The 22233-nt window shown below is 46.3% G+C and overlaps 1 protein-coding gene across 6 annotated transcripts in view; it reads left to right on the top strand.

Moving 5' to 3' along the window:
- The window catches only part of LOC140357840 (syntaxin-binding protein 4), a 162326-nt gene that overhangs the window by 62182 nt on the left and 77911 nt on the right, over nt 1-22233 (top strand). For all 6 annotated transcript variants that reach the window (XM_072442362.1, XM_072442363.1, XM_072442361.1 and 3 more), the window contains exons 2-8: nt 590-663; nt 5848-5943; nt 10164-10233; nt 12225-12299; nt 14571-14698; nt 15728-15851; nt 17745-17886. In XM_072442362.1, coding sequence (XP_072298463.1) covers nt 590-663; nt 5848-5943; nt 10164-10233; nt 12225-12299; nt 14571-14698; nt 15728-15851; nt 17745-17886 — 709 coding nt within the window. The remainder of the gene's footprint in view (nt 1-589; nt 664-5847; nt 5944-10163; nt 10234-12224; nt 12300-14570; nt 14699-15727; nt 15852-17744; nt 17887-22233) is intronic.

The following is a 22233-nucleotide window of genomic DNA, read 5'->3' as shown; positions in this document are numbered from 1 at the left end:
CTGTATGTCCTGTATGTCCTGTGTCTCCTGTATGTCCTGTATGTCCTGTGTCTCCTGTATGTCCTGTGTCTCCTGTATGTCCTGTATGTCCTGTCTCTCCTGTATGTCCTGTATGTCCTGTATGTCCTGTATGTCCTGTGTCTCCTGTATGTCCTGTATGTCCTATATGTCTTGTATGTCCTGTGTCTCCTGTATGTCCTGTATGTCCTGTATGTCCTGTGTCTCCTGTATGTCCTGTATGTCCTATATGTCCTGTATATCCTGTGTCTCCTGTATGTCCTGTATGTCCTGTATGTCCTGTGTCTCCTGTATGTCCTGTATGTCCTGTGTCTCCTGTATGTCCTGTATGTCCTATATGTCCTGTATGTCCTGTGTCTCCTGTATGTCCTGTATGTCCTATATGTCCTGTATGTCCTATATGTCCTGTATATCCTGTGTCTCCTGTATGTCCTGTATGTCCTGTATGTCCTGTGTCTCCTGTATGTCCTGTATGTCCTGTGTCTCCTGTATGTCCTGTATGTCCTGTATGTGTCTTGGATGTTGGATGCTGATGTCTCTGACCCGTTCCCTGTCCTCTGTCCCCCTGCAGGACTCTGATGGGCACGTATGGGGTGGACCGCTCTGTGCACTCCCTGGAGTTCAACGAATGTGAGAACGGCCTGGGTAAGTTTCTAGGTAACATCTGAAACTTTTGTAGTTTATTGTGGTTTATATGGTTTTTGGTGTGACTTTGGTGGGATAGAACCTGTGGTGAATATGGCATTCCATCCTGTCTCCACTGGTGCTGTGAGCTTACAGTGCCACACTACTCCTGTTTTATGTCTATGGGCTTTTCCACAAATGGCACTACAATGAATACATTCTGACGGGTCAGTTAGTGGTCAGTTAGTGGTCAGTTAGTGGTCAGTTAGTGGTCAGTTAGTGGTCAGTTAGTGGTCAGAGCTGCGGACACATGTCACCAACATGTTTAATCACTGCAACATCTCGTGACTCTTCTGAGGATGACAAACACTGGACTGAGACAAGGAATAAAAGTACCTATACAGCTTTTTGTCAGTACGCTAATGCTAATGCTAAGGCTAAGGCTAAGGCTAATGCTTAAGTCAGAGCCTAATAAATATGAACATAACATCAAAAACTTAAATAATCTCACATAAAAACAATCGGGTGGTCTTTACTTTAAACGTTATTGTTTTTATTTTATATTTGAATTAGCATTAGTTAGCATTAGCTTAAAGACATAAACACTAACCTTTCTAAACGCAGAGGTGTTTCTGGTGAAGCATTCACTTCATTTGTAAACAAGTTGTCTGTGACATCCACCTGCAGTTCATTCTTGATCTGTCAGGACTGAACCAGGACTAAACCAGGACTAAACCAGGACTAAACCAGGACTAAACCAGATCTGAACCAGGACTAAACCAGGACTAAACCAGGACTAAACCAGGACTAAACCAGGACTAAACCAGATCTGAACCAGGACTAAACCAGGACTAAACCAGGACTGAACCAGGACTAAACCAGGACTAAACCAGGACTAAACCAGGACTAAACCAGGACTGAACCAGGACTAAACCAGGACTAAACCAGATCTGAACCAGGACTAAACCAGGACTAAACCAGGACTGAACCAGGACTAAACCAGGACTAAACCAGGACTAAACCAGATCTGAACCAGGACTAAACCAGGACTAAACCAGGACTGAACCAGGACTAAACCAGGACTGAACCAGGACTAAACCAGGACTAAACCAGGACTAAACCAGGACTAAACCAGGACTGAACCAGATCTGAACCAGGACTAAACCAGGACTGAACCAGGACTAAACCAGGACTAAACCAGGACTAAACCAGGACTAAACCAGGACTGAACCAGATCTGAACCAGGACTAAACCAGGACTAAACCAGGACTAAACCAGGACTAAACCAGGACTGAACCAGATCTGAACCAGGACTAAACCAGGACTGAACCAGGACTAAACCAGGACTGAACCAGATCTGAACCAGGACTAAACCAGGACTGAACCAGGACTAAACCAGGACTAAACCAGGACTAAACCAGGACTGAACCAGATCTGAACCAGGACTAAACCAGGACTGAACCAGGACTGAACCAGGACTAAACCAGGACTAAACCAGGACTAAACCAGGACTAAACCAGGACTGAACCAGATCTGAACCAGGACTAAACCAGGACTAAACCAGGTCTGAACCAGGACTAAACCAGGACTAAACCAGGACTGAACCAGGACTAAACCAGGACTAAACCAGGACTGAACCAGGACTGAACCAGGACTAAACCAGGACTAAACCAGGACTAAACCAGGACTGAACCAGATCTGAACCAGGACTAAACCAGGACTAAACCAGGACTAAAGCAGGACTAAACCAGGACTAAAGCAGGACTAAACCAGGACTAAACCAGGTGTAAACCAGGACTAAACCAGGTCTGAACCAGGACTAAACCAGGACTAAACCAGGTCTGAACCAGGACTAAACCAGGTGTAAACCAGGACTAAACCAGGTCTGAACCAGGACTAAACCAGGACTAAACCAGGTCTGAACCAGGACTAAACCAGGACTAAACCAGGTGTAAACCAGGACTAAACCAGGTCTGAACCAGGACTAAACCAGGACTAAACCAGATCTGAACCAGGTCTAAACCAGGGCTAATGCAGGACTAAACCAGGACTAAACCAGGTCTGAACCAGGACAATACCAGGACTAAACCAGGACTAAATCAGGACTAAACCGGGTCTAAACCAGGTCTGAACCAGGACTAAACCAGGACTAAACCAGGACTAAAGCAGGACTAAAGCTGGACTAAATCAGGACTAAACCGGGTCTAAACCCGGTCTGAACCAGGACTAAACCAGGACTAAAGCAGGACTAAAGCAGGACTAAACCAGGACTAAACCAGGTCTGAACCAGGACTAAACCAGGACTAAACCAGGTGTAAACCAGGACTAAACCAGGTCTGAACCAGGACTAAACCAGGACTAAACCAGGACTAAACCAGATCTGAACCAGGACTAAACCAGGACTAAACCAGGTGTAAACCAGGACTAAACCAGGTCTGAACCAGGACAATACCAGGACTAAACCCGGACTAAATCAGGACTAAAGCAGGACTAAAGCAGGACTAAAGCAGGACTAAAGCAGGACTAAAGCAGGACTAAAGCAGGACTAAACCAGGACTAAACCAGGTCTGAACCAGGACTAAACCAGGACTAAACCAGATCTGAACCAGGACTAAACCAGGGCTAATGCAGGACTAAACCAGGACTAAACCAGATCTGAACCAGGACTAAACCATGGCTAATGCAGGACTAAACCAGGACTAAACCATGTCTGAACCAGGACTAAACCAGGACTAAACCAGGACTAAACCAGGACTAAAGCAGGACTGAACCAGGACTAAACCAGGACTAAACCAGGACTAAACCAGGACTAAAGCAGGACTAAACCAGGACTAAACCAGGACTAAATCAGGACTAAACCCGGACTAAAGTAGGACTAAAGCAGGTCTGAACCAGGACTAAACCCGGACTAAACCCGGACTAAAGTAGGACTAAAGCAGGACTAAACCCGGACTAAATCAGGACTAAAGCAGGACTAAAGCAGGACTAAAGCAGGACTAAAGCAGGACTAAAACAGGACTAAAGCAGGACTAAAGCTGGACTAAAACAGGACTAAAGCAGGACTAAAGCTGGACTAAAACAGGACTAAAGCAGGTGGCATTGTCGCAATGCCCCGTGTGTGTGTCTGTATTTAAACACATGAGTGAGGTGTTTGGGACAGAAGTAGGTCAGCACTAAAGCCTTAACCCATTTGTGAGTGAGCGCGTGGGCCCCAGATGCAGCAGGCCGGGCTAATCCTGGGCTGCACAGTCACCACAGCACAAGAAAATATGATATGTTGGGAAACACTATTGCCTCCCCTGTAGGAGAGGGTGTCCGGTTTGGGACCACAGGATCTCATCTCTGCTGTTTGCAGACGATGTTGTCCTGATGGCTCCATCAAACCCGGACCTGCAACATGCACTGTGACGGTTTGCAGCCGAGTGTGAAGCGTCTGGGATGAGAATCAGCACCTCCAAATCCGAGGCCATGGTTCTCAACCGGAAAAAGGTGTCTTGCCCTCTCCAGGTGGGTGGGGAGTCCTTGCCCCAAGTGGAGGAGTTCAAGTATCTCGGGGTTTTGTTCACGAGTGAGTGAGTGAGGGAAGGATGGAGCGTGAGATTCTTCAGATCAGTGCAGCGGCTGCAGTGATGCAGTCGCTGCATCGGACCGTTGTGGTGAAGAAGAAGCTGAGTCGAAAGGCAAAGCTCTTGATTTACCGGTCGGTCTACGTTCCTGACCTCACCTATGGTCATGAGCTTTGAGTAATGACCGGAAGGACAAGATCACAGATACAAGCGGTCAAAATGAGTTTCCTCCGCCGGGTGGCTGGGCGCTGTTCCGGAGCCTCCTGGGCAGCTCCCTGGGGAGGTGTTTCGGACATGTCCCAGTCCTACCGGGAAGAGGCCCCGGGGAAGACCCAGGACACGCTGGAGGAGACGCTGTCTCTCGGTTGGCCTGGGTTCCCCCCGGAGTAGCTGAAGAAGATGGATTGGAAACAAACATGTGAGACTCTCCATACTCTCTAACTTAAAAAGTCTTAATTATCTTTATCTTAACCCATCTCAGCACGTATATGAGATGCTTTGTTCCTGTTCCCTCACGTGCACTCTGTCACATGCACACTCAGGGACATGTCCTCGCAGCCTCCGAACAAGACATGAAAGTGTTAGTTATCTGAGTTCAGGGGTTGGGGCTGTGCTGTTCTCTTTAAAGCCACTCTCCCTACATCCCATAATTACCCCCTGTCCTTGGATTGTGGGCCAATTAGAGCTCACTGTGTTCCGTGCCAGTGCTGAGAAGAAGCGCCTGATGGCATGAGGGGGTTTCACTTTCATTCAAACAGGGATTTTCTCTTTTTGTCAAATTGTATCCCTCTTTTTAATTACATTGTGGATTTTTACTGTTTCTATGCCTAATGCGGGGCAGAGGGGACTATAATCCTTTGCACTGCTTCACTGCTAACATTCCAGCATTGCACTAGACAACCATTTAGACATCAAAAAATTGGAGAAGAAAAACTCATACTACTGTTATGTTACTGTTATTAAAATTAAAAATAGTGTGTAAAAATAGACCATAACCTTTTTAAAAGGAAGCAGATGCAATTTATGTTTAAATGGCAGTAAGATAGATATTATCCTAGTTTGATGTAGATCAGGGGTGTCCTAACTTTTTCACCGAGGGCCACATTTTGAAACTTCTACCGCGCAGAGGGCCACAAACAACCTTGTTGAATGCCAAATTTAATCATTTAATATTTTGCATTTGACATAGTTTCGATGAGCCTCCACACCTTTAATAAGACGTGGAACATTAATATTAGGTTGTTATAATATTAATGTGAGTGAATTTGAAAGATTTTACAGTAAAAAGTACTACTTTTTGTTCTTTGGACCAACTTAGCAGGAAGCTGGAGCGCCAACAAAAATTTGTCTGAGGACCGCATTTGGCCCCTGGGCCATAGTTTGGACATGCCTGATGTAGACAAGCAAATCAACTTGATAAAAAATTAAAATGAAAATAACCCTTTGGAAAAAAACACTCAAATCCAGATGTGAAGCCTCAAATCAGGTCTGAGTCATTTGATCTCATGTGGACAGACTTTTTTGGCAGTGCAGTTTTTTGCCTGGAGAAGCTTGGGTCTGACCCTGCATAGCTCTGCCCTGTTAAACTGAGCCTGATGTGTCCTCTGTGTCCTCTGTGTCCTCTGTGTCCTCTGGTCAGGAATCAAAGTGATCGGAGGAGTGAAGGAGCAGACTGGAGAGGAGTTTGGAGTCTACGTCAAGCGCATCCTCCCTGGAGGACTGGCTGCGTGTGACGGTATAAACACACAAACACACACACACTCAAACTTTGGAACAAAAAATCACAATGCAACCATGTATGTCTAATGCAGTACAGAGAGTACAACAAACCACGTACAGTACGGGGTCCGGGGCCCTTTGCTCAGGGCTGTCCGGTCCCTGTATGACCGGAGCAGGAGCTGTGTTCACTGAAGTAAGTCAGACCTGTTCCCAGTGGATGTGGGACTCCTCAGGGCTGTGCTTTGTCACCGGCTCTGTTCATAGTTTTTATGATGGCTCCATCAAACCCGGACCTACAACATGCACTGGGACGGTTTGAGCTGAGTGACAAGCAGCTGGGATGAAGATCAGCACCTCCAAATCCAAGGCCATGGTTTTCGACTGGAAAAAGGTGTCTTGCTCTCTCTTGTGAGTCCTTGCCCCAAGTGGAGGAGTTCAAGTATCTCTGGGTCTTGTTCACAAGAGGTTGACAGGCATCTTTTCATAAAAAGCCCATCTAGCTAAAATTTAGACTAGGTGTTTTATTTAATTATACATTTGTGTGGTTTCATGTCCAACAAATGGGTTTATTTTGGGTTTTTATTGTTGCTTGTTTCCCTCAGCTTTATCTGAATGAGTTCAAGATGTTATCGAACAGAAACGACAATTTATCTAATATATATTTTTTAATTGAAAACTATATATTTCTTTGAAATTAGATGAAATTACACAAACAAAGTTTAGTTTTGCTATTCATGGTCCAAAGTGACGTCACACACTCGTTACCAGTGCCATCGTGGGCTATGAGTACCGTCTGTCACCAGAACTGTGTTCCTGTGGTCACAGTGGTCAGGACTGTGTTCCTGTGGTCAGAACTGTGTTCCTGTGGTCAGAACTGTGTTCCTGTGGTTAGGACTGTGTTCCTGTGGTCAGGACTGTGTTCCTGTGGTCAGAACTGTGTTCCTGTGGTCAGAACTGTGTTCCTGTGGTTAGGACTGTGTTCCTGTGGTCAGGACTGTGTTCCTGTGGTTAGGACTGTGTTCCTGTGGTCAGGACTGTGTTCCTGTGGTCAGAACTGTGTTCCTGTGGTTAGGACTGTGTTCCTGTGGTCAGGACTGTGTTCCTGTGGTCAGAACTGTGTTCCTGTGGTTAGGACTGTGTTCCTGTGGTCACAGTGGTCAGAACTGTGTTCCTGTGGTTAGGACTGTGTTCCTGTGGTCAGGACTGTGTTCCTGTGGTCAGAACTGTGTTCCTGTGGTTAGGACTGTGTTCCTGTGGTCAGAACTGTGTTCCTGTGGTCAGAACTGTGTTCCTGTGGTTAGGACTGTGTTCCTGTGGTCAGAACTGTGTTCCTGTGGTCAGGACTGTGTTCCTGTGGTCAGAACTGTGTTCCTGTGGTTAGGACTGTGTTCCTGTGGTCAGGACTGTGTTCCTGTGGTCAGAACTGTGTTCCTGTGGTTAGGACTGTGTTCCTGTGGTCAGAACTGTGTTCCTGTGGTTAGGACTGTGTTCCTGTGGTTAGGACTGTGTTCCTGTGGTCAGAACTGTGTTCCTGTGGTTGGGACTGTGTTCCTGTGGTCAGAACTGTGTTCCTGTGGTCAGAACTGTGTTCCTGTGGTTAGGACTGTGTTCCTGTGGTCAGAACTGTGTTCCTGTGGTCAGGACTGTGTTCCTGTGGTCAGAACTGTGTTCCTGTGGTTAGGACTGTGTTCCTGTGGTTAGGACTGTGTTCCTGTGGTCAGAACTGTGTTCCTGTGGTCAGGACTGTGTTCCTGTGGTTAGGACTGTGTTCCTGTGGTTAGGACTGTGTTCCTGTGGTCAGAACTGTGTTCCTGTGGTCAGAACTGTGTTCCTGTGGTTAGGACTGTGTTCCTGTGGTTAGGACTGTGTTCCTGTGGTCAGAACTGTGTTCCTGTGGTCAGGACTGTGTTCCTGTGGTCAGAACTGTGTTCCTGTGGTTAGGACTGTGTTCCTGTGGTCAGAACTGTGTTCCTGTGGTCAGGACTGTGTTCCTGTGGTCAGAACTGTGTTCCTGTGGTTAGGACTGTGTTCCTGTGGTCAGAACTGTGTTCCTGTGGTCAGAACTGTGTTCCTGTGGTTAGGACTGTGTTCCTGTGGTCAGAACTGTGTTCCTGTGGTTAGGACTGTGTTCCTGTGGTCAGAACTGTGTTCCTGTGGTCAGAACTGTGTTCCTGTGGTCAGGACTGTGTTCCTGTGGTCAGGACTGTGTTCCTGTGGTCAGAACTGTGTTCCTGTGGTCAGAACTGTGTTCCTGTGGTTGGGACTGTGTTCCTGTGGTTAGGACTGTGTTCCTGTGGTCAGAACTGTGTTCCTGTGGTCAGGACTGTGTTCCTGTGGTCAGAACTGTGTTCCTGTGGTCAGGACTGTGTTCCTGTGGTCAGGACTGTGTTCCTGTGGTTAGGACTGTGTTCCTGTGGTCAGAACTGTGTTCCTGTGGTTAGGACTGTGTTCCTGTGGTCAGAACTGTGTTCCTGTGGTTGGGACTGTGTTCCTGTGGTTAGGACTGTGTTCCTGTGGTCAGAACTGTGTTCCTGTGGTCAGGACTGTGTTCCTGTGGTCAGAACTGTGTTCCTGTGGTTAGGACTGTGTTCCTGTGGTCAGAACTGTGTTCCTGTGGTCAGGACTGTGTTCCTGTGGTCAGGACTGTGTTCCTGTGGTCAGAACTGTGTTCCTGTGGTCAGGACTGTGTTCCTGTGGTCAGGACTGTGTTCCTGTGGTTAGGACTGTGTTCCTGTGGTCAGAACTGTGTTCCTGTGGTTGGGACTGTGTTCCTGTGGTCAGGACTGTGTTTCTGTGGTCAGAACTGTGTTCCTGTGGTCAGGAGGGACCAGTGGACTGAGCTGTTTGTTTCAGGTTGTTAGAGCCTGGCTAATGCTAGTTTATATATTATTGTTTGGCTATGCTAATAAACGTTAGCGTCCTTGCAGACAACTTTAACAAGTCCAATTTCTAACTGTCCGGGTGTAATATTTTAGGATCAGACCCACTGTGCTCTTGAATGTTTTGAGGGCTTGTGGACGAGGAAGAGCAGATGGAAATGTCCTCAAATGTTTGTCTCTTTTAAGTGTCAGCGACTCACAGCTGTAGATAAGGATCAAAGCTCAGAACTTCTGTCTTCTTCAACTATCAACCCTTTTCATTTGAACTTTTATGTGCTGTTTGTCATGACTATCTAACCACGGAGAGGCAACATGTCACGTGAACTGTTACAAACTAAAACTCCAGAAAACAACTAACAGAAGACTAGGCCGTTTCGAGGACATCAGGATGAATCCAGGAACCTCAGATGTGGCAGATGTGTTGTGTGTGTGCATGATGGGGTCTATGGTGCATCATTTTGTAAGCAGCAGTGTACAGAGGCATCCTTGATCCAAACCTGCTCCAGAGCGCTCCAGACTGGACAACAAGACAACGACCCTAAGCACACAGCCAGGAGAACAAAGGAGTGGCTACAGGACAACTCTGTGAATGTCCTTGAGTGGCCCAGGGGCCACACTTTAACCCTATTGAAAATCTCTGGATCTGAAAATGGCTGTTAACCGACGCTCACCATCCAACCTGATGGAGCTTCTTCTGCAAAGAAGAATGGAGGAAACTGTCACAAATACATTTGCCAAACAGCATTATAATCAAAAAGACGTGAGGCTTTCAACGCGTTGCATCCTTATGTGAAAGTGATTTATTTATTTATAGATATATTTCTTTTTTTTCTTCAATCTTATTTCGCATTGTTATTATGGGGTATTGTTTGTAGAAATGTGAAGCAAATAATTAGTCTAATCAATTTTGGAATAGAGCTGCAACTAAATGGGATGCACTTTAAGGTCGTATACTATATATATATAGTAAATTATTATTTATAGGCTAAATGAATGATTTCACTTGCCTTATATTTAATAATAACAAGATGAAATCTGAACAAAACGAGGGCCCTATTCCCATGTGTCCTTCCCCTTTCATTTTGAAGGCTGAGAGGAAGCGGTGCAGCTTGGGGGAAGGGGTGGAAATGAGAATGAGGATTGGGCCGTAAAGTCTGTATTGTGGAATTTTTTTTATTAAGATTTTATTGATGAAATCAAATTGAAAATCTTGATCAAATCATTTCAAGAGCAAAAAGCTTGTCATATGGGCCCTAGTGAAGTGTGAACTGTATTATATCATAAGAAGAGCTACATCCTGATCGACTTGTGATGAAACATAAGAGGCCACAGTGTAAGACAGAATGTGTGTTTCCAGGGAACCTCCAGCCGGGGGACCAGATCCTGGAGGTGAATGGGGACAGCCTGGTGGGGGTGACCAGTGACCGGTACGTCCCTGGAGTCCCTCACTCCAGTCTTTGCATTTCGCAGTGAAAAGCTGCTCTGTTAAACTTTAGCTTGTAATTTAATTTTGATTTTGCTTAACCTCACTTGTTCCTAAAACCAAATGCATTATTTATTACTACCAGAGACGGTAAGTACTGTATTTCAGTACTTACTACTATATATATACTATATATATATATATATATATATATATATATATATATATATATATATATATATATATATATATATGTACTATCAGTACTGAAATATATAATACTGAAGTGTTTTCTGTAGAAAATACTTAAGTATTGAAAATACTTTTATACAAATAATCTTACAAATGTGAACGTGAATGATAACTGCGTTGTTAAAAATAATAAAGTACTGTTGGGTTACTTCTAAAGATAAGCTGTTTACTCCATCCTGTAAAACTAGTATTCATAAGTTTCAGCTTCCTGTTTTATTAATTGCTGTGGCAACTCTCCTACTTTATCATCACTTTCAAACACATGGATAAACAATTTTTAAAAATGGAGTTAAAAAGATGAGTCTTGTTTGGTAAGACAAATAGATTAAAGCACAACAAAACTGGCGGATGATATGAAAATCACATTGTATGATTTTTACATAATGTATTAGTATGTTATTGCTGCAAATAAGTATTTGAACACATAAGAAAATCTGTGTTAATATTTGGTACAGAAGCCTTTGTTTACAGTTCCAGAGGTCAAACATTTCCTGTTGTTCTTGACCAGGTTTGCTCACACTGCAGCAGGGACTTTGGCCACTCCTCCACACAGATCTTCTCTAGATCTTCTGGTTTCAGGGCTGTCGCTGAGCAACAGAGTTTCAGCTCAGTTCAAAGATTGTCTATTGGATTTATGTCTGAAGACTGGCTCGGTCACTCCAGAACCTTGATATGCTTCTTATGGAGCCACTCCTTGGTTCTCCTGGTCGTGTGCTTCAGGTCATTGTCATGTTGGAAGACTGAGCCACGCCCCATCTTCAGCCACGCCCCATCTTCAATGCTCTGACTGAGGGAAGGAGTTTGTCATGGCCCCATTCATTCTCTCCTTAACACAGTGCAGTCATCTGCCCTATTGTCCAGATGGTCATTGGTAAACTTCAGACAGGTCTGGACATGTGCTGACTTAAGCAGAGGAACCTTCTGTGCGATGCATGATTTTAAACCAAGATGGTGTAGTGTGTTACCATAGTAACCTTTGAAACTGTGGTCCCAGCTCTCTTCAGGTCATTGACCAGCTCCTCCTGTAGTTCTGGGCTGATTCCTCACCTTTCTTATCATCATTGAACCCCACAAGGTAAGACCTTGCATGGAGCGGAGCCCCAGTTCGAGAGGAGAATGACAGTCATCTTTAGCCTCTTCCATTCTCTAACAATTGCTTCAACAGTTGATCTTTCTTCACCAAGCTGCTGGCCAATTGCCCCATAGCCCTTTCCAGCCTTGTGGAGGTCTACAGTCTCTGGTGTGTGACAGCTCTTATGTCTGGCCCATGGCAGTTGGAGTCTGACTGATTATGGGGTGGACAGGGGTCTTTATGCAGATAATGAGCTCAAACAGGAGTGACTAATTTAGATGAATAAGTGGAGCAGAGGTGGACCTTTTAAAGGCAGACTAACAGGTCTTTGAGAGCCAGAATCCTTGCTGATCAAATTGTTATTTGCATCAATAACATACAAATAAATTATTTAAAAAACACACAATGTGATTTCCAGATTTTGTTTTTAGATTTTGTCTCTCACAGTGGAAATGCACATATGATGAACATTTCAGACCTCTCTATCATTTCTAAGCAGGACAACTAGCAAAATCACAGGGTGTGCAAATACTTATTTTGCTCAGTGTGTATATAAATGAAACAAGATTAAATTTAGTATTCATTTTATTAGGAACAACATATGTTGGTAATATGTGCTCAAATATCATAATAACAATTTTAAATGCAAGGAGCCACTGTTTGTGTCCCAGAGCCGTGGACGTCCTGAGAGCCGCCTCCGCCACCAGCCACATGCGGCTGCTCATCGCCCGCGACGAGGAGGCCAAGTAACTCTCACACGCATTCCACAAGTCACATATGCTTTAGACTACAGATGTTCAAATACACTTCAATGGGCTTTGATCACGCTTTTTCCAAATCTTTATGTTGTTCTAAGTGCTCTGAAAATTATTGTATTGACCTACCCCCTATCCCCACCCACAGCTCTGAATTTAATTGTGATTCTTTAAAAAATATTCTGATTGACAGTCATACAATAATAATTTGGAAACAGCAACACTTTACATCAAAATGCACTGCTCGCTTTGATGAAACGCCTCTACAAAATGTTCATGACCTACAAAGGTAATAGTTTATCACTAAATACCTTCCTCTGATAAAAGCCAATTATCCTTTCAGATATATCACTAATATTCATGTGTTAATATACAACATTTGTATGAGTGAGGGTGATGACATCCTAAATATTTAAGGGCTTTATTTGTCATTCCAACAACAAACACAGATTCAGAAGACAATGTGATCATAAATTCATCTCTTGATAAACTGTGCACAACCTTTTAGCATCTAGACAAAAAGGGACTTTGAAGGGTTTTTTAAAAGCTTGTGTGCCAACAATGCCACATTTCTTGCCTACTCCAATCTCAGCTGGATTTACATACTGCACTAATGGCAGAACTGATTTGGAGACTTTTATTAGCAGTTCTAGCTACAAACATTTACTGCTAATGCTAGAAGCCCCTGAAAATCTCCAGCAGCCGTCATAACTAGTTTAGTTCGTAGGTGTAAAGCCATGTTTCCACTGGTTCACTTTGGATGAGTATGGTCCAAAAGTGTCACCACTTACTGTCTGACCCACACCGGCCTGAGAGGCTGGCTCTCTTCATCATTTCAATCATTTCTCACCTAATAATGACTTGGTCTTGTGATGATAACTTGTATGACGCTATCCGGTATTACGTCGAATCGAATGTTCCATCACAGACAAATTAATGACACTGACACTGACAATACACTAACACTGACATATAACAATGACTTATAACAAGGCTGTGACATCGTAAATGTGCTCGGAGGGTTTGTACCAACCCAAACCCTCAAAATGCAGGGGAACGCTCCGGTGTCCTTCAAATCTTAACAGAGTAGCTGAGTTGCTAATTGTTCAATAGCATTTACATGCTACACTCCGCATATATCATTTAAATCTATGGATGGCTGAGCTCACAAGCTCGTGCATGTTAGCAACAGCTATTTCTTGCTTGTTGATGCTGCCAAACCTAAAACATAAAGAGAGGTTCAAACGTGGTGTAGAGGCTTTGCAGAGAAGTCAAAGAAATGAGGCAAAATTGTTCCTGTTTACTCTAGATTTAGCCACGTTTCACTTAGACACAAACTTGGAAATACTAAATGTCTTTTCATGATTAAAAAGTATAATTCAGAGACAATGTTAGATTAGGAAAACATTTGTTTTAGTGACATAACTTTAGGATACAAAGGCCGCTGGGACATTATCCATTTACTACCATTTACTTACCATTTCCAATGAACATTATTGAACTGTTTTTCAACGTCGCCCTTCGAGGAAACTGCTGTTCTGATTTTGGGCGTTTCAAAAATAAATTTGATTGAAATTCAGGCCATGAACCTAACCGAGCCCAAGAGATCCAAGACGACCCGGCCATGGACCAGAGCCAGTGTAGACTAGGGCTGGGTATTGCCAAGACCCTCGCGATACGATACCTATCCCAATACATATATATTCCGATACAATTCCCTCATTACACGATTCGTATCCCGATAAATTTTTGAAAAAAGGGTCTTAAAAATATAGGGTTCTGCACAGATCAGCTTCTGATTAGGTCCACAGCTCCTTCTCACCTCGGCTGAGAGGAGCAGCACAAACAGCAGATCAAAAGTACTATTCCACCTCGTTTAAAGCCTACGGGCTTTTGTTTTGGTAAGGAGCAGGTAAGGAGCAGGAGAGGGAGAACACTGATTCAAGGGAACATTTGGAGAATTGCGCTCAAAGATGATTTGCTGTAACAGAATGTTTTGGTCGCCAACAGCAAACAAATGTATTTAATGACAAAAAATAGTTTGTGCCTCAGCTGTTTATTTTATGATTACATATTATCATAGATATTATATGTATATATATATATATATATATGTATGTATGTATATATATATATATATATATATATATATATATATATATATATATATATATATATATATATATATATATATATATATATATATATATATATATATATATATATATATATATATATATATACGCTTCACGTCTTCCGTAGGAGAGAATTTGCTGAGCTCATGGAGAAGTACGGCTCAAACGGCAGCACAGGCTCCACACGGAACTCGCCCGTACAGCAGAGCACGGACGCCCACGGGACCCAGCCCGCCAGCACCAAGGCCCCCAACGGTACCACACACACACACACACACAACACACACAACACACACACACACTTTCTGTCTGACCTCATGTGTCCGTGGGCCGTCTCCACAGCACCACCTCAGCTGTGAGACCATGTCCAGAGGCCCTGTCCAGAGGCCCTGTCCAGAGGCCCTGTCCAGAGGCCCTGTCCACACGTATCACAGGAGGATTCTGTCCTTGAAATCGGTGCTTTTGGAAAACTCTGACCAAAGTGAAGATCTTGGAAATCTCCGGTTCTGTGTTTGAGTGTGGACGTGGATAAACGGCATTTTAAGTTCCCAAACGTCACTATCTGCGACAATGAATGAAAACACATGTGACCAAAAGGCCTGCTCTCATTGGATAGATGGGGTCTAACTTTGAGGTAAACATAGCCAACTATTGGTCTGACATGTTTACGACGGCGTTCAAGAGCACAATTATACGGGTTTGTGTGGATGGACATTATTTAAAAGGATCGTGTGTGTGTGAGGGTGGCAGATATACGTTCATAAAAATACTGGCCTACGTGAGTACATGGCCGCAAATGTCCATCATCCGTAGAATGTCTGCTGTGTGTGCTCATATGCTCACTGAAGTGGACAGTGCAGCTGACCTTAGCTGGACAGATGGAGGGCCCCGGGCTCTCTGATGACCACATGTTCAGAGCTGCTCAGGCTGAAGCTAAAGCCTTGAGCAGCTCCCGCTCCCTGTAAACACAAGCCCAGTGGACTTTATTCAATTCCCTGCACCTCACTCACTATTAGAATACATTGTTTATTTGAATATTTTTGAAGCCCCAACATTTAGTTTGAAACGAGTCCAAACGACTCAAGACAAATTCAATTAAATTACCAAACCATTTGAGCGAAAGTAGAAACCTGAGGGAAGAAGAGCTCCTCCTCCACAAACGACGGGCTGCAGATGTCAATCATTCTCAAACTCCACAACCAGAACTAAATAAACATAAACTTCTTGTCATTCTTTTGTGTGAATTGTTACTTGAACGTGACTTTGAGCTCTTCTGACTTTCAGGTGGGCGGTACCTGGACAGCACCTCCTCAGGCTCCTCCTCCCGCTCCCAGAGTCCTTTGCTCCTCAGTCCAGCTGGCTCTCAGAACATGAACAACAACAGTGGGCCTCTGCTGCGATCGCTCAGGTGTGTGTCAGATGCCCTCCCGTCCTCCTGTAGTGTGGAACAGATGTCTCTAGTTACTCTGCAGATGCCGTGCTGTGGTTGGCTAAATAAAGTGAGATAATAAATGTGGAGATTTGCTTGATATAAAAAAAGAAGAAAGGTAAGAGAACCTTTCATTCGTCCCACTTTGGGTAAATCAACTGCTGCAACAGTTTAGAAACAGCAGAGTAGAAACATAAAATCAAAAATCCAGATTTCAGTCAATATTACCAGTGAGGACCAGAGCTCATTCTGTTCATGGAAAAATAGCGGTGGGTGTATTTTTGAAGTTTTTTTTTGTAATATAGTAGTTAGTTTATCCGGTAATTCAGAGCTTCTCAAAGTGCGGGGCCAGGCCAAGAGGACATGTATGCCACGCCCACATTACACAAGACAGAAGTCATTTGAGCAAAGGTCCAGTGCCAACACAGGGTTCGTCTCTAAATGCAGAGAGGAGGAGTGGGCCAGTCTGCCTCGGCCCCTCACACCTTTGTTTGTCTCTCCGCTCTGTCCCTCTGCTCTGTCTCTGTCTCTCTGCTCTGTCTCTCTGCTCTGTCTCTGTCTCTCCGCTCTGTCTCTCCGCTCTGTCTCTCTGCTCTGTCTCTGTCTCTCCGCTCTGTCTCTCTGCTCTGTCTCTGTCTCTCCGCTCTGTCTCTCCGCTCTGTCTCTCTGCTCTGTCTCTGTCTCTCCGCTCTGTCTCTCCGCTCTGTCTTTGTCTCTCCACTCTGTCTCTCCGCTCTGTCTCTCCGCTCTGTCTCTCAGCGCTGTCTCTGTCTCTCCACTCTGTCTCTCAGCTCTGTCTCTCAGCTCTGTCTTTGTCTCTCCGCTCTGTCTCTCTGCTCTGTCTCTCAGCTCTGTCTCTCCGCTCTGTCTTTGTCTCTCTGCTCTGTCCCTCCACTCTGTCTCTCCGCTCTGTCTCTCCGCTCTGTCTCTCAGTTCTGTCTTTGTCTCTCCACTCTGTCTCTCCGCTCTGTCTCTCCGCTCTGTCTCTCTGCTCTGTCTCTCCGCTCTGTCTCTCAGCTCTGTCTTTGTCTCTCCGCTCTGTCTCTCCGCTCTGTCTCTCCGCTCTGTCTCTCAGCTCTGTCTTTGTCTCTCCGCTCTGTCTCTCAGCTCTGTCTTTGTCTCTCCGCTCTGTCTCTCCGCTCTGTCTCTCCGCTCTATCTCTCAGCTCTGTCTTTGTCTCTCCGCTCTGTCTCTCCGCTCTGTCTCTGTCTCTCCGCTCTGTCTCTCCGCTCTGTCTCTGTCTCTCCGCTCTGTCTCTCCGCTCTGTCTCTCCGCTCTGTCTCTCCGCTCTGTCTCTGTCTCTCCGCTCTGTCTTTGTCTCTCCGCTCTGTCTCTCCGCTCTGTCTCTCCGCTCTGTCTCTCCGCTCTGTCTCTGTCTCTCCGCTCTGTCTTTGTCTCTCCGCTCTGTCTCTGTCTCTCAGCTCTGTCTCTGTCTCTCCGCACACCTCTGTCCCTCTGTGGGCCTATGTCCTGATTCCCTTAGCCTTTGTCTTAGTCTCCTCCCCATTCAAGTCTATTTTGCTCCGCTACTGACCACATTTACTTTGATGGCTTTGATCCCATGCACTTTTCGTGTTAAATGTGACACTTGAGCGCACGGTACAAACTAGCACCGCGCAGAGAGCAGTCTGTGCGTGATGTTGTGGACCCGCGCTGGTAAAAGTGATCCACAGTGACGAGAAGTAACGCGAGTGTCTTCTCCTTGAAACGCCTCATTCACCGCCGTAAAGCTCCAGCTCTGCGTTGTCCCACTGCAGACAGACTGACCTGTCCTGAGCAATGAGGCTCTGTGTTGTGGCATTTATATATCTTTATTATGATATTATGTTGTAGTAGCCAAAACCTTTATTGTGTGTTTGGCTCCACCCACAGTCACCCAGGGGAGGGTGTGATCCAGCTCATTTCTGTGGGCCGGTCCAGCGGCCTGGGTATCACCATTGGAGGAGGGTCCAACCGGCCCGACGGTCCCGCTGTCTTCATCCAGGAGGTGCTGTCTGGAGGGGACTGCCACAGGGTGAGTTATACATTTGTTTTACAAAAGAGAGGGGCAGATCAATCAGAAAACTTGACAATGTTATAAAATTAAAATTAATATAAATCAAACATACATGGAAAAATGTAATAATTGCGCCAAGTGAGCTTGTTTAAGAGGACAATAGCTGCTGGGATGAAACTGTCTCTATCTTTTGGTCCTGCATTTTGCACGACCAGAAATAGAACTGAGACAGAGTTCAGGGCGCGGCTCCTGAAACAGAGTTCAGGGCGCGGCTCCTGAAACAGAGTTCAGGGCGCGGCTCCTGAAGCAGAGTTCAGGGCGCGGCTCCTGAAGCAGAGTTCAAGGCGCGGCTCCTGAAACACTGTGTTCAGGGCGCGGCTCCTGAAACAGAGTTCAGGGCGCGGCTCCTGAAACAGAGTTCAGGGCGCGGCCCTGAAGCAGAGTTCAGGGCGCGGCTCCTGAAACAGAGTTCAGGGCGCGGCTCCTGAAACAGAGTTCAGGGCGCGGCTCCTGAAACAGAGTTCAGGGCGCGGCTCCTGAAACACTGTGTTCAGGGCGCGGCTCCTGAAACACTGTGTTCAGGGCGCGGCTCCTGAAACAGAGTTCAGGGCGCGGCTCCTGAAACAGAGTTCAGGGCGCGGCTCCTGAAACACTGTGTTCAGGGCGCGGCTCCTGAAACAGAGTTCAGGGCGCGGCTCCTGAAGCAGAGTTCAGGGCGCGGCTCCTGAAGCAGAGTTCAGGGCGCGGCTCCTGAAACAGAGTTCAGGGCGCGGCCCTGAAGCAGAGTTCAGGGCGCGGCTCCTGAAACAGAGTTCAGGGCGCGACCCTGAAGCAGAGTTCAGGGCGCGGCTCCTGAAACAGAGTTCAGGGCGCGGCTCCTGAAACAGAGTTCAGGGCGCGGCCCTGAAGCAGAGTTCAGGGCGCGGCTCCTGAAACAGAGTTCAGGGTGCGGCTCCTGAAACAGAGTTCAGGGCGTGGCTCCTGAAACAGAGTTCAGGGCGCGGCCCTGAAGCAGAGTTCAGGGCGCGGCTCCTGAAACAGAGTTCAGGGCGCGGCTCCTGAAACAGAGTTCAGGGCGCGGCTCCTGAAACAGAGTTCAGGGCGCGGCTCCTGAAACACTGTGTTCAGGGCGCGGCTCCTGAAACAGAGTTCAGGGCGCGGCTCCTGAAACAGAGTTCAGGGCGCGGCCCTGAAGCAGAGTTCAGGGCGCGGCTCCTGAAACAGAGTTCAGGGCGCGGCTCCTGAAACAGAGTTCAGGGCGCGGCTCCTGAAACAGAGTTCAGGGCGCGGCTCCTGAAACACTGTGTTCAGGGCGCGGCTCCTGAAACAGAGTTCAGGGCGCGGCTCCTGAAACAGAGTTCAGGGCGCGGCTCCTGAAACAGAGTTCAGGGCGCGGCTCCTGAAACAGAGTTCAGGGCGCGGCTCCTGAAACAGAGTTCAGGGCGCGGCTCCTGAAACACTGTGTTCAGGGCGCGGCTCCTGAAACAGAGTTCAGGGCGCGGCTCCTGAAACAGAGTTCAGAGCGCGACTGGAGTCTCTGAGCCGCTGGTGTATATAGACTCCATTCTTCGTTGTGGTCGTCCCATTTCACAGTCTGTGAAATGATGGACTCAATGAAAGCAGATCAGGACAGATCCAGGACCCTCAAAGGAAAGCAGATTGTGTGTGTGATGATGGTGTTAAGGTAAGATCGGGTCGGTGCCTCCGCAGGAAGCAGGTGAGCAGCGACCACGCCCACCGGCTTTAAATGAGCGTTACAGAACAATTAAAGACCCACGCCACCTCCTGGTCAAAGCTAGATGATGCATTCTTCAGGGTTTTGTTAATGCAGTTGTTTTGTGACTTGTGATGGACACGGCTGGTGGCGTGGGTGGCAAGGATGGCGTGGGTGGCGTGTGTGGCAAGGGTGGCGTGGGTGGCGAGGGTGGCGTGGGTGCGTGGGTGGCGAGGGTTGTGAGGCGTTTGGTGGATTCTCTCCCGTGGGCAAAGGCAGAGTGTGACTGGCACTGACCTCCTTTTCTTTTCCTTTTCTTTCGGTCTTGACCACGCTACATCTGACAATATCACCACGTACTTTGCCCAAGCACACAAACCATCTGCTTTCCCTGGAGGTCACTGGATCCGCCCTGACCACCTCCATACCGCTTTGTTTTCTGTTCGTTATGTTTTAGTTTAGACAGTTTTTATACTATAGAAAGTGCATCATATTTGGTCAAATATAGATGAAACGAAGATAACTGCAGGTATCTCTTCTGGACAAGCTCGCTCTGATAGGCAAAGCGGTTTTGAGCGACAGGCAGTTCTTGACAAGGCTTACAAAGAACACCCACTCTTCACTGGAAGCAGATCCACGTCTTTGTGAAGGGCCAGACTGCATCCGGAAGTATTTGAAAAAGGTCTCTAACATCGTCTTTCAACAGCGCTCACTGCCTAATCCTCTGAATATGCAGCAGGATTAGCTCATAAACACAGTGTGGGGATTTGAGGGGCTGAGCCATGTTGGAAAATATCGTATTGCTATCTTTAATTTTAAAGTGTCTGTCCCGTTTCTGGCAGTTTTCTTCTACGCTGACAATGAGTTGAACCAGTTTTTTGTGAATAGTGATATGACATATTGGAAAGGAATATTGTACTGGGTTCATTATAATGCAGTGATTATATTGCATTGCTTCTTCGTGGGATGAGTTTGGGGCGCTGCTTTTGATCCGTTTTGTTTCGTTTTAGCTTATTTTCTGAACACTGGATTTAACACAATTTAGATGTTTCTGCTTCATCCGATGTTCTGACGCATCAGCATGAAGTATTTTTTTAACGTTCCAATGGCTTTTGGCAAAAGACTTGAAGGATTGGTTCATGTGAAGAACTCTGTTCGGAGACTCAGATCAGTCTGGAGGGAGCCAGGTTAAGGTCGTCCTGACCAAGCCTAGCACAAAGATCTGGAGATGGTCCCTGGGCACGGCGCTGCAGCAACCACCGCACCTGAGGAGACTCCCCAGCGGCATCGAAGGACAGTCCCAAAACATGTGATAGTGGTTTGCCTCCTGGCGCCACAGTCTCTCCAACAGTTAGCATTTGACATGGTGTTAAATCGTGACATGTTCCCACTCTTTGTCTGTCAAAACAAGCTTCACGTTCCCATGTTTTCATTAAGGACCCACAGCCACAAGATATATCATATCAGATATGTTTGATCATGTGAGATGGGCTCTGGTGAACCATCTCGAACTGCAGACCGATGGCTGGGACGAGAGACCCTGGGTGGGAGGACGGGTCGAGAGAACAGAGTCAAGCGGTGAATGAGGCGTTGGGCTGGTATATGGAGGATTATGCCGCACAGAGACAGAGGCACATGGAGGTTACATCAGATAATTGATAATTGAACCCATTTAATGTCTATTTTGGGTGCAGCTGCCAGCGGGTGTCCCGTGGGTGTGTCCTGCTTCCCTCTGCTTCCCTCTGCTCCTCTCTGTTCTCCTCTAAAACCCCATCTAACCCTAACACCTGACCCTAACACCTGACCCTAACATCTAACCCTAACACCTGACCCTAACACCTGACCCTAACATCTGACCCTAACACCTGACCCTAACACCTGACCCTAACATCTAACCCTAACACCTGACCCTAACACCTGACCCTAACACCTGACCCTAACATCTAACCCTAACACCTGACCCTAACACCTGACCCTAACACTTGACCCTAACATCTAACACCTGACCCTAACATCTAACATCTAACTCCTGACCCTAACACCTAACACCTGACCCTAACATCTAACACCTGACCCTAACACCTGACCCTAACATCTAACACCTGACCCTAACACCTGACCCTAACACCTGACCCTAACATCTAACACCTGACCCTAACATCTAACTCCTGACCCTAACACCTGACCCTAACATCTAACACCTGACCCTAACATCTAACTCCTGACCCTAACACCTGACCCTAACATCTAACCCTAACACCTGACCCTAACACCTGACCCTAACACCTGACCCTAACATCTAACACCTGACCCTAACATCTAACATCTAACTCCTGACCCTAACACCTAACACCTGACCCTAACATCTAACACCTGACCCAACCACCTGACCCTAACACCTGACCCAAACACCTGACCCTAACACCTGACCCTAACATCTAACACCTGACCCAAACACCTGACCCTAACACCTGACCCTAACACCTGACCCTAACATCTAACCCTAACACCTGACCCTAACATCTAACACCTGACCCTAACACCTGACCCTAACATCTAACCCTAACACCTGACCCTAACACCTGACCCTAACATCTAACACCTGACCCAAACACCTGACCCTAACACCTGACCCTAACATCTAACCCTAA

This window comes from Eucyclogobius newberryi, unplaced genomic scaffold, assembly GCF_026437365.1.
Source record: "Eucyclogobius newberryi isolate DKJ021-1_F unplaced genomic scaffold, fEucNew1.0.hap1 SCAF_13, whole genome shotgun sequence".
Lineage (NCBI taxonomy): Eukaryota > Metazoa > Chordata > Actinopteri > Gobiiformes > Gobiidae > Eucyclogobius > Eucyclogobius newberryi.
This window is presented reverse-complemented; position numbering and strand designations above follow the sequence as displayed.